This window comes from Python bivittatus, unplaced genomic scaffold (assembly GCF_059951505.1).
Source record: "Python bivittatus isolate LINGU-HERP-01145 unplaced genomic scaffold, Pbiv_v1 ctg000070_np1212, whole genome shotgun sequence".
Taxonomy (NCBI): domain Eukaryota; kingdom Metazoa; phylum Chordata; class Lepidosauria; order Squamata; family Pythonidae; genus Python; species Python bivittatus.
In genome coordinates, this window is record NW_028277034.1 from 8,316,620 (window position 1) to 8,329,192 (window position 12,573).

General features: G+C 36.5%; 1 protein-coding gene across 3 annotated transcripts in view; it reads right to left on the reverse strand.

Moving 5' to 3' along the window:
- Positions 1 to 12,573, reverse strand: part of WWC2 (WW and C2 domain containing 2) — a 183,977-nt gene that overhangs the window by 40,121 nt on the left and 131,283 nt on the right. For all 3 annotated transcript variants that reach the window (XM_088131912.1, XM_007435035.3, XM_088131915.1), the window contains 2 exons: positions 8,762 to 8,851; positions 6,330 to 6,943 (listed from right to left, as the gene is read on the reverse strand). In XM_088131912.1, the coding sequence (XP_087988038.1) occupies positions 6,330 to 6,943; positions 8,762 to 8,851 (704 nt within the window). The remainder of the gene's footprint in view (positions 1 to 6,329; positions 6,944 to 8,761; positions 8,852 to 12,573) is intronic.

Here is a 12,573-nt window from a genome sequence, read left to right on the forward strand (position 1 = left end):
CATTTTAAGTTGCAGTTCACCTCAGGCTCCAATCTACTGCTGAAATAGAAACATATATGCAATTTTGTATATTCTATTCAAAATTGCTGAACTTCTGAAATTTAAACAGTTATGGCTTAAAATGGCCCCCTAAGTTAAGTTCATCTTTATTCAGAAATCTTTCCCAGCTTTCAGTGTTGCCATGTCAGTCATATTTGAGAAACACTACAAAGTACAATGTTTGAGAGTCCTTACAAATGGAATGCCAGAGGTCATGCTAAACTAAAGCCTTCAGTTAGCTATGCCAACAACCAAATTAGACTCTAAATACTTCACGTTGTTGTTTTTTTAATTATCCCTTCTGAAATTTTTATAAAGTAAGAAACAAATCCCAATTCTGTCTTGGATTCAACGGTGATAGAGTCTAGGACAACTACCACTACAGTAAGAGAAAATTCAAGCTCCTTTCCCCTGATTTCAATATTCAATTCTTGCTAGTTTTCCTGCAGAAATCACAGAACATTCAATGTAAGCAGCACCTTGTAATGCATAACTTGTAAGCATATGGAGTCCTTTTATCTGTCAAGGAGCCAAATATATTGGTATGCATTACGCCCCCCTCCTGAGTCATGACTTTACATCTTGTTAAGATGTTTAAATTTTAAGGCTTCAGATTAGAGGATTGATTGCTGCATTTTTCCTTTCATTTATAGCAGTAGGGATGCTTTTTCCTTGATGATGAAGTGCTTTTTCTTTCACCACTTTGAGAGAGGTGAAGGTGATGACATGATTTATTGATTACTCTCAGGAATAAGCACAGTGGTCTCAAATCGACTTTGACAATGACAGAGACTATCTGTGAAAGAACTTTACAGTTATTCTAAATCTGTTATTCCAAAAGATATTCTGCACAGAAAAAAACTGTGCAGGGACCGAAACTGCCTCTGCCCCCAAGTAAAGATGCAGAGGAAAATACAAGCATGTATTACCAAAAGCTCTGTTCAAGCCAAGTCTCAAACTGACTGATTTCAATGGGAGAAAAACTGAAGCACAGGTTTTATTGCTCTACTGAAATCAATAGAGTTACAAGACCTATCTTTGAATCTGGACATAATCCAAACATTTACAGAACTGTTAGGAAGCTCTTCAATGCATTTGATTGATTATGAGACAGGCACTATGACAACCTTCCCCAACTTGGTGCCCTTTATATGCATTGGCACATACAGTCCATCAGCATGCCTGATTGAGAGCCTTGCAGGTTGGGGATGCCTGGAATTTTAAGTTGGGGAGATGCTATAATGAATTATTTTTCCAACGACAATTAAAGGACCCTCAGTGAATTCAAAAAATTAGAGTTTGTATAATGGAGGCTATACATTATAAACACAGAAGTCTCAAAGTAATTTCTTAATAACCCCCAAAATTCATACTGACATGAACCTACTGCTTAACATCCCAAAGTATATTACCTGACATGGTGGCTTTGTAATTTGGAGAACTGGATAAAATTAACAGATTTATACAACCAAATGTAATGGTTAATTGGAATGTATATACGTGCAATTGTACTGTTACATTCCAAATTGTTCTCTGACATTTCACTTTCTTCTCCCTCTTTGGTTAAGCTGTGATTTAAACTCAAATTAAAGGCAAGCAATATCCCATTTTGTAGTTTTCATGAACGATCATGGTTTTGTTTTGTTTTTACTATCTAGGCTAACCCACAGTTTAAGATTACCTGATGGTCTGTCTCCAAGAATTGGCTAGAGCTGGCCCTGCTTACCTTAAGGCACCAGGCTAAAAACTGGGAGACCATGAGTTCTAGTCTCACCTTAGGCATGAAGCCAGATGGGTGACTTTGAGGGTCCCTCCCTCTTAGCCCAGGAAGAAGGTAATGGTAAACCAATTCCAAAATTCTTGCCATGAAAACTGCAGGGACTAGTCCAGGCACTTGTTAGGAGTCAATACTGTCTCAAAGCCCCCTCCCCCTAAAAGTTGACCAGGTGCTGCCAACTGATGTGACAATTACATAATAACAATTCAGAACATATCCTTTCTTATTATGTTCTAAATAGTGTTTTGAAAAACTAATTTATTATTTATTTTACCTGGTTTTATAGTTTTATATTTTTGAATGAATGTTCACCAGTGGGATAACTCTCCAAAACCTGAGGATGGGACCAAACATTTGGTATGTTCAGGGGGAAGAGTCAGCAAAAGATCAAGTTAAAAAATAAGCTTGATGTGGCCAAGGGCAATGGGGAAAATTTATTTATTTAATGTGCCTTCATTTCAGTGTTGATTCCTGGCAACTGCCTGGACATGTCCCTGTAGTGTATTTGGTAAGATTTCAGAAGTGGTTTCTCATTGCCTACTTCCTAGGGCTGAGAGAGAAGGACTGGCCCAAGGTCACCCAGCTGGCTTTGTGCCTAAGGTGAGACTTGAACTCATGGTCTCCTGGTTTCTAGCCTGGTGGGTTAACTGGCTCTTACTCATGGTCCCATTACATCATCACTCTTTCCCTCCCTTGTTTTAATAGGATGTAAAACCAAACACAAGATCCTTTGGATTGTTACTGGGCTATATATATTTTAAATAAATAAATGCTTTGAGGAGCAAAAATGAAACTCTGCTATGTTCCAATTGATGTATGGTAGAAATGGTCCATATATTAGAGGATTATTGCTAAAAGAGAACTAGAGAAGATTAGAGTTTACCAATTAAAAGTCTCATAGTCTCACAGTAGGCATCTACAATGTTCCCCTTCCTTTCGCCTTGCAAGCTAAATGAGAAAAAGCTCTATCTCAAAAGTATCTGCCTTCAACCATCTGCAGACTTTACACTTTTAGCAAGTTTGTGATAAGCCAGAGAATGTACTATATCATATCAAGTACATTCAGCCAAGTGTGCTAAGCTTGAGCTAAGCACTGAAATATTATTGTTTGGATTGCAAACAGTTTCCCTGCCCTCCATTTTACTCAGGGAACTGAGCAGATGGCAGACAGTCAACACTGGAAGCCAAGCTTGGACAGTACAGTTGGCAAGTGATACAGTGTCACAAGTGCACTTTGGCTTAAACCAGCCTCTTTCACTGCAAACATTGCATGCTACAAAATGTGCTTGAATCCCGAAGTTGCAAACATCAACCTACATAATTAAGCAACGATGTCAGTGACACTTCTATCCTTTACTCTATCCACAAAGAGCAGAGTTCAAGGTACTGGTGCTTACTTTCAAAGTAAAACATGGCTTGAGTTGAAGTATTTGAGAGAACACCTGTTTCTACATCTGCTTCTTTTGGCTTTGAGGTCATTGCTACTCTGGATATTACTGCCATTTGAACTGAGGCAGGGAACTGCTGGACCAGGGATTCTAAGTGATGGCAATTTATAGAATTGCCTCCCAAGGCATCCATTTTGCTATCTTTATGGCAAAAACACCTTTCTTATTTTCCCATGCTTTTTAATTTACAGATTTTAATTATTTAATTGTCTCAGCAAGTGGGGGTAACTAGCCACTCTCAGCTGATCTTGGGAAAGCTAAGTAGGGTCAAAACTGGTCTGTACTTAAAGGAAACCATTGGGAAATTACAGGGTAGCAAACAAGGTTGGGAAATTGAAACAATATCCTGTATTTTACCAAGCAAATAACATGGGCATATTCACGTAGTCACCAGGACGTCAAGCTTGGCTCAAGAGAGACTTTGAATAACGCTAGATCTATGTTATATTTTTATCATTATTCATTCATTCTTATTATTGTTTTAGGGACACCATTTGATTAAAGGACAGTATATAATGCAGTTTTTATTTCTACATATGTAACTAATCACAGTACTTTCTAATTAACAAGAATTGTATATGAAGAAGTATATGTTTGGTTGAAGTATTCAGCCAAAATGTGACAATATAGCATACAGAAACTTGGAGTAAAGGGGAGGGAGAGAAAAAGATTTTGAACATTCACTTTCAATCTACAACTGAAAAATCAAGTTCTTAATAAAGAGCACAGGTGAAACATACCAAAAAGCTTATATAATCATTGGGCACAGTTTGTTTTCTTGAGCTAGCAGTTGGTGCAGGAGGAAAGCAGTCCTTGCTGGCAGCTGTGAGTGTGATTTCCCACTATTAAATTTATCTGACATACATACCATTGTTTAGAATATTTCTACCATAGATTACATCATGTTAGATACCAGAATGTTGGAGAGCAAAAACAAAGCTAAAATACTAAACCCAAACCATAACAAGCAAATTCTAAGAAGTTCTATGCTATGACATATCCAGAATGGTTTATAGTTAAAAATCTTCTGATCATTTTTGGACATATTTTACTGTGTGAAAGAGGGCTGTTGTTGGTTTTCTTCCTGTTTCCTACTTCCATCCCTGCAGCTGCCTCCTTGGCTGTCCCTACTTCCTGATTTGAAAGAGGCCAATGGGAGAAGTTCCCTCACAATGACTTCCTTTGAAATACAAAAACAATTATTCCTCTCTCTCTTTCTATACCCTTTGTGATGCCAAATAACAAATCCAAATCCATCCATAACAAATCTGTGACACTTTACTTAAGTTCTGAACAGCTAGCTGCTCCCAAATTTGAGACAGCTTAAGTAATTGCCTTGTGTGATCATTTGTACACCAGGCAGCATTACAGTTTTCAAAGAACTGGCTGTGTTAAAACTACTGCAGGAAAAGCAACAATCTTGTAGCACTTATTATGGGATAATTTGTTGTAAAGCATGCAGCACTTCATCAGATGTATTAATATGAGGAAGGAATACATACAACCCTCAGGACTTTGGGGGATTAAGTTTGGACTACAAATTTTGAAAATTTTTAGAAAGATGTGTAATATTTGGATTTTATGGATTTTTTAATATACTATTGTAGGCTGCCTAGAGTCAATCAAGTAGGCGGCATACAAATAATTCAAACAAACAAATAACCATGGCTAGGAGGGAATAATAGAGTCAGAGAGAAATGAAATGCAGAAATTGCAGACAGCAATAGGAACTCCTAGCTCAGCCACAAAACTGGAAAGCCTACATACTGTGTGATAAAACAAATACCCCAGAAAATGAAGGAACCCTTGGAACTCTGCAGAACACTATATGACCGCCTTAAAAGTGGCTATTTTTCAGCAGAATTACAAAGACTGATTTCATTAAAATAGTTAAGCTAAAATTAAAAATATTGGTTCTGTTAATCTGCTGAACTATACATTATCTTATTAATGAATAAGATCACCAGTAAAAGAATGTATATGTGACACCCAACACTTTTTTTCTGAATGACTGCTATCAATATATACCTATAACTTTCTCTGCAGCATGCCATTTCATCTCCCTCTGCCTTCATCATTCCTGCCAATCCTCCAAACTGTGGATAGATATGTGCTCATCTGTCGGTATCATACTTTATTCATTTAATGAAGTGGATAGTAATCAAGAAAAATCATGCTACAATAAAAGTGTTTTTGACTTTTAAGATGTCTTATTTTTAATTTCCTTTTTCAAACAGGAAAAATGATAGGTCACCATCAGCAAATAAAATTATTGGCTGCTTGGCACATAGTTCCTATAAGAAACTTTAAAAAGTAGGACTGGATAAGAAAGATCCAGTAAGATTAATCTTAGGAATCTACTACAAGCTGGGTGGAAGTCTAAAACTGGGCTGTGGAGCAATAGCAAACATGCCAAACTGCACCACCTTTTTCCTGAAGTCTCACCGAACCAGGGAAGGGCTACAGTTAAATCCATACAGATACCTGAACATTTTAACTTAGTAATTAACAGGCAGAAACAGATTGTAAAAATGTGAAAAAAATGTGCCGCTTAAAATTAGATATTTATACAGATCTGGGGCACAAGCTTCCCTAGCTGTGCCCTTAAATGAGCTGTTTGAAACTACAGAATAGCAAAGATACTATCAACAACGCAGGATGTTCTATTCTGCTCATGGCAGCTCATTGGTTTTGTGAGCATCTTCCTGCTATAAAGACTTCCAGTGCCTCTGTGTCAGTGCCACTGTTGTAAGCATATCTACCTATTGCTGTGATATCCCTTCTAGTACATTTACCACCTGTTTTTGTTTGTTTGTTTGCTATTGCTCCACAACTGGATCTTTCTTATCCAGTCCTACTTTTTAAAGTTTCTTATAGGAACTATGTGCCAAGCAGCCAATAATTTTATTTGCTGATGGTGACCTATCATCTTATCAGGAAAAAAAATGCACATTTTTTTGAAGACATACTAGCTGGTAAGATTCAGAAACTCAGTTCAAACCAGACAGAGGACTGTCTGAGTTTGAATAGCAAGACATATAGGTTTGATCCTACAACATATTTACCTGTATTTCTTGAATGTGATATGCTCTGTGCAACACTTTCATTGCGATATTTATCATTAACAAGTGATTGAGAAGGTATTCTAGTTTCCGAATCCAGCAAAATTTGGTTCTCACAGGTGGTAATGCCTGCAAAGTCACTGGGTAAATCACAGTCCTCAAAGTCCGTGGTGAAATGCAATGGAGAATCTTGAGGAGGGACTGAAAATCCACCTTCTAAAACCAAAGGTGATTCAGGAGGAGATAATGATGAAAGGGAAGATCTTGAAGAGAATGATGTAACAGATTTAGAAGGTTCAGTTACTTTGGGTGCATGACTTGCTGCCAAAGAACTGGAAGAGTCACTATATCCCATTTTCTCATGAGAGCTGACCACTTCATTTTCATGAATGGTGGTAATAGGGCCTGAAGGAATATAACCACATTTCTCTTGCAATATGAAATCCAATTTATACTGATAGTCTAAATCAGCAGGTTGATCACCTTGGTTGTAGTAGAGGTCTGTAGAGTTAAGAGAATTCAGTGACCCCCTACTAGATGTGTTCAGGGACCCTCGACTGGATGCTAAGGATCCCAAGCTGCTCCCTGAAGACATAGATAATGTACTGGCAGAGAGGCTGCAACGAAGAAGCAAAGATCTATCATTCTATTCTATCAGCAGTATATTCAAATGATCTCAAATCACAGGTGAAAAACTTAAAATTTAATCCAAAGTTGGTCATGAAATTGGCAAGTACAATGATATCTTTTAAAAGGAACACATTTCACAATTTCTGAAGTAAATATCACCCCCCCAAAATTTCAGATGACACACTATTAACTATTGTAGCAACATGACCTTCTTAGATGGCTCCTTTTTTAAAACAAACAAACAAACAAACAAACATGGCTGAAAAATTGCAAGCCAAATTCAGTCACTTTAATTATAATTATCTTTTTTAATGCCTGATTTTTAAAGATGTTAATTTTTTATGCCTGCAATACTGCACAAAATTGTGTGACAGCATCCATCACCTCAAAATATTGCTGACCACTGTAAGAGTTTCATGAAGACATATTAGAAAGTACAGTTAGAACAATTAGAAAATATTTTTGTATTTAGCAGTATATAATATATAACTTACTTAATTGGACTATTATATATGATAAAGGTTCAGCATTTCTTTTAGATCACTGTTTGAGATACCCTCTTCTTCCCATTCTGGTATTTTCTACTCCAATGATGGGGTATAGAATATGATATATATATATAAAAAACTAATAAAATATAATATTTTATTAGTTTTTAACAAACAATATCGGGTAACTACATTAACATAAATCCAAGGTAGGGAAGAAAGAGAAAAAAGTAAAAAAAGAAAAGTATATAGAATACAAAAGAGATCTATATAACCAAATTATAATCTATTGGTATTGAGATAAACCATAAAATCAATCCAAATTTGATAGAATTGTGGTTCCTGCCTCTGATGTCTCATTAATTTAACTTTATCTGTGATTTTTTTCTAATGTAGCAATTGAAGAGGCCTTGTTAATCCACAGCTCAATTGCTATGTTATCCAGAGTTTTCCAGTGTTGCACAATTATTATTTTGGCTGCTAAGATTAAATAAATAATAAGTTCTTTATTTTTAAGCTTATGGTTGGTCCTGTAAATAAATGCAGTAAGCTTAGCTCTGGGGAACAAATAATATATAATACCTGAAGAGAAAGCAAAACAAAAGGATTGTCACATAACATGGGCATTTCTGAGTTTAAGAAATATTGCTTTCTTTTCTGGTTATTAATCATACTAAAATGCTCTCTCAATAAATGGAATCACATTAGTGCCGTGCTGCCCTTAAAGAAAGATGGTACTGTGAAATCAATAAAAAGAACATTAATAGAAGCTATTCCTTAGAGATTGTCATTTGCATCTGTGCACAGATGTGTTGAGAAAATGAGCATTTGCACCAAGTTACAGTTTATTTATATTCATGAATTATATCCTCCCTTTTTGCCTAAATGGTTTATATCCTTCCTTTTTTCCTATATGGCACTGTACAATAATACATGTGTATATAAAGTATTTTAAAACAAGTACTTAAAATATAAAAACACTGTTTCACAACTATATTGTTGTGACAACACTTCTATATGCAAAATTGGAAGCTGCTCACACTAGAAACAGCCAACCTATCTGTTTCACTGTTTCCCACCCATGTAGCCTGAATATTTTGGGAAAGGGCTATAACACGTATGTTCTGTCTTTGCTGGGCAAAAGTTTGCAGTTCACGATTCAGACAAGAGATAGCCAGACTTTTAATATGAAGCCATCTTTATAAGACAAGCTTCCAAGTTAATATCCCACCTAAATCAAAATAGCACAATTCAGAAATACAGTATGTTGACAGCATCACTTATCAAAAATCTACAGTGTAAACAAAATAGTCTCACCTTTTAAGTTGGGAATGTAAATGAGTGGTTAGGTGACTAGTTTCTTCAAGTTTTTTAACTAATTTATTCTTTTTGTCTTCTAATTTCAACCTAGAAGATAAAAGAGTTTGTGTGTCACTATATATATGCACATATACAATGCAGACAGAATATAGCTTTAAATGCACAATGACAAACAGCTGAGGGCACCTTCTCAAGTTCAACCAAACAGCAAGTCAAATGGAAATTTTCAGGGCAACCGAAGGATTATGGTACAGCTTTGCACTATACCATTACAAATAATGTCTAATTAGAGTTAGTTAATTGGCAATAAAATGTTCTCTTTTTTTGAGTCTGAAAATCTTTCAAAATATTTTCATTTTGTTCTCTTTCTCAGACTGGCCATGTGATGAAATTATTCTGGAAATACATTGGCCCTGGCTAATAGTTGGGGATATAATTTTTCTCAGACTGGTCAAAACTAACTGCTCAAATGAAAGTTAAATGTGAAGAGTCATCTATTTAGTCAGTGTTGGATTGTTGCAATCCATTAGCTAATATTTTAAAGGTATCCTATTTTAAAGGTATTCTACATCTACTATGCTTGTGTCTTAGGCAAAAAGTTCCATAGTCTGTAATTATGCTCTTATTTATCATAGGGGAGTTGGTAAGGCTACTAATTTAATCTGCAATATTTTGAAAGCGTAAGCTATTTCAAGTGTCAGGCTGCCTGGCCTAGATACAGTCAATTCTTGAGCACCACACTATCAAAGGTTTTGCCCTTGACTTCACATGCACTCCTATCTGTTAGTTTCTGTTTCAGCATCTCTCTAGCTCAGTTATATCCCATTCCCATTAGGAACTGGATAGAAAGCTCCCATTTGGATACTGTCCAAGGAACAACAAAAGAATCCACCAACATTAGTGAGGTGAGACTATGAGGTGAGAGATTCAGCTTCCCACAAAAATTATGATATATAACTGCATCCAGGTCTTTGTTTCAAACTTTATTAAGCCAGCTTCTAATTGCAATACTGCACTGAGACACACCACCCACTTGGAATACTTTGCTCAGAAACTTGGACCTAATACTCTCAGATACAGGTGTCTTATTTCCTAACTCCAGCTGCACTGAATAAAGAAGTGCAGCCTGGCTATAAAAAGCTTAGTGGCAGCCCTTGAATGAAAAAAAGACAAAAGGCTGTCATGCTTCTTTGAGCCTTCTGCCCACATAAAAAGAGAGCCTTCCAATTTCCAGTTGAAGTGAATATAATCCCTGAATAATTAAAATATGGTACTTGCTCAAGTCTCTACCCATTAATAATCCAGTTCAGGCTTTGGGGTCTTTTTGCAAACACCATGATCTTTGTTTTGTTGCAGTTCAACCACAGTTGATGCTGGTATTCCCTACAGAAGAGGGGCATGGATTGAAATGTCCTATTTAGTCCTATACATGATAGTGATACAATCACTGCATCATCTGCATATAATAGTACATGTGCCTACTTGCAATATCTGGTGGATGAAATTCTGGTTTTGATAAATAATTGACCATGGAATTTATGTAAAAATTAAATAATAATGGGAGGAGGAGGATAGCAGCAACAACATTTCCCCATTTCCTTTCAGCAAAGCCACAGTAGGAGTCTGGAAGCTCTTGTTTTCATTTTATATGAACAATACCTTTTTTACTTCCACATATGAGCAAACCAGAGACTAACCTGAACAATATAATTAGTAAAATTTGAAGTGATATTTTCTCATATAAAGTATCTTAGTAGTATTTATGGATTTCTGTCAGTCTTCCCAGGTAGACCAGACAGGAAACACAACCAGATGAGCTAATTCTCCTTTATTGTAAGGCTACATTAACAGAAATTTGCAAATCTTGGACTGTCTGTTTCACCGCCTGAGGAGTTAGGGAGGTTCCTTTCTGAGTCTCTTTCTCTGCCCATTATGCAGCTGCAGCCTATGCCCTCTCGTATCTGATTGTTCCTTAGGAAGCATCTCTTCCCCCTGTCTCCCAAGATCATTCCCACATACCATTACAATTTCAGAGAAGCAAACATTGCTAAGGTCTGAAGCACTCTTCTGAAAAGGAAGAGATTTCATTCTGTACTTAAATTTATCAAGGACTTTTAACTTTCCATTATGATGTCTATATCACAAAAGCAGCTTGCAAACAATTGAGGTGCTAGGTCGACAATAGTTGCCAAATGAAGTAATACTCAAGGCTGAACTGAATATGACTGAAGGTACAATTTGTCTGAAAGGGAGTGAAGAAATAGAAAGGGAGGATGTATCTACATATGTAGAGAGTATTTAGATTAAAAGATGTTGTGAGTGTTTACTAATGCCCATCCAGCCAAGAGACGATGAAGATGCTACTTTTTAAAGCAAACTGCAATTTTTCAGAGAGACATGGAATTGTAGAGATGGAAGACTTCATTACACCAACAACATTGGGAAAGAAAGTTTGCCATACATGCTGTTTTTGAAAAATTCTTACCCTATTCTGCTGACAACTTTCTTCTTCAAAGAGTGTAGGAAAGCACAAAAGGATCAACTATCCTTTCCCTTATATTAAATAATATGGAAGACTTAATCAAGGAAGTAAAAGTAGCACTAACAATGAGGGAAAATGAATGTTTAATTCAAAAATTTCACTCAATGGCCAATAATCAAATATAGTTCCATTATAAAAAGATCTAGTATTTGAGAAAAAGAGCAATTGAAACCAAATGTTACCTTAGGACTCTTAACCCTGTTCGCATATTGCTGATTCTATGACAGTTGGTTTTGTGTTCTTCAGCCTTATTAAATTTGGCTTTCCAAGCATAAATGAAACATTACCCCAAGGAGAAAATGAACAGAGATGGGTGGGAGGGGCATTCATCTTTGCTTTTGTGGATTTTTAAAATTTCCCTTTAAAAAATGCAGTTAGAATGTAGTTTAATGTGTTTTAAGCAAAATCATTTCATCTGTCTTTCTTTCCACCTCTTCTATGTGGCTTTCTTTCACTTTCAGTTCTTCACTAAATCATGAAAAGAAACCAACATGTGTGGCCATGTTGGTTTCTTTTGTATTTTCTGTTGTTTTCCTCATTGGAATTATTTGATATTATATGTTTTCTGTAGTGTATCCTTTTTCAGGAACTCCGTCTATCTTCAGATCCTTTTCCTATGAATGTCTCCTACAGTAGATACTTTTTATTGCTCAAGTGTATTAAAATCTGTGTTTTTGAAGTCCAAGGTACATCTTTGACTACACTTAGCTTTAGTTTCCTAACAATCAGGATTTTTGAACTCAATGTGACTATGGAGGACAACACTGGAAGTCAACTCAAGACAGCTTGCACAAGTAGCCATCAGGTGTGGCATATACCAAGGTGATGCACTGTCCCTGCTGCTGTTCTGCGTAGGCTCGACACTTTCAGCCAGATAATCACAAGGACTAGATACTGATATAAGTTCAAGAGTGGAACTACCATCAACCACCTTCTCTACATGGATGAAATCAAGCTGTATGCTATGAGTGAATAAGACATTGACTCACTGATCTACCTGACATGGATCTACAGTGAGGACACTGGGATGTCATTTGGACTGCAGAAGTGTGGCCAGATGGTAGTAAAGAGAGGGTAGTGTCAGGTTCAGCCCAAGAAACTCGAGACACTTCTGGAATTGCTCTGTTCTTTATTAGCTTGCACCTGCTAGACAGAATCTTGACAGACTAACTCTAACTCCCAAAGTCTGCAACCAAACACTACGAATTCCTTAGGGTGCTGCCAGTCTCATCCTCTTTGTTTTCACACACTCCTCCTGTGGGCTGAG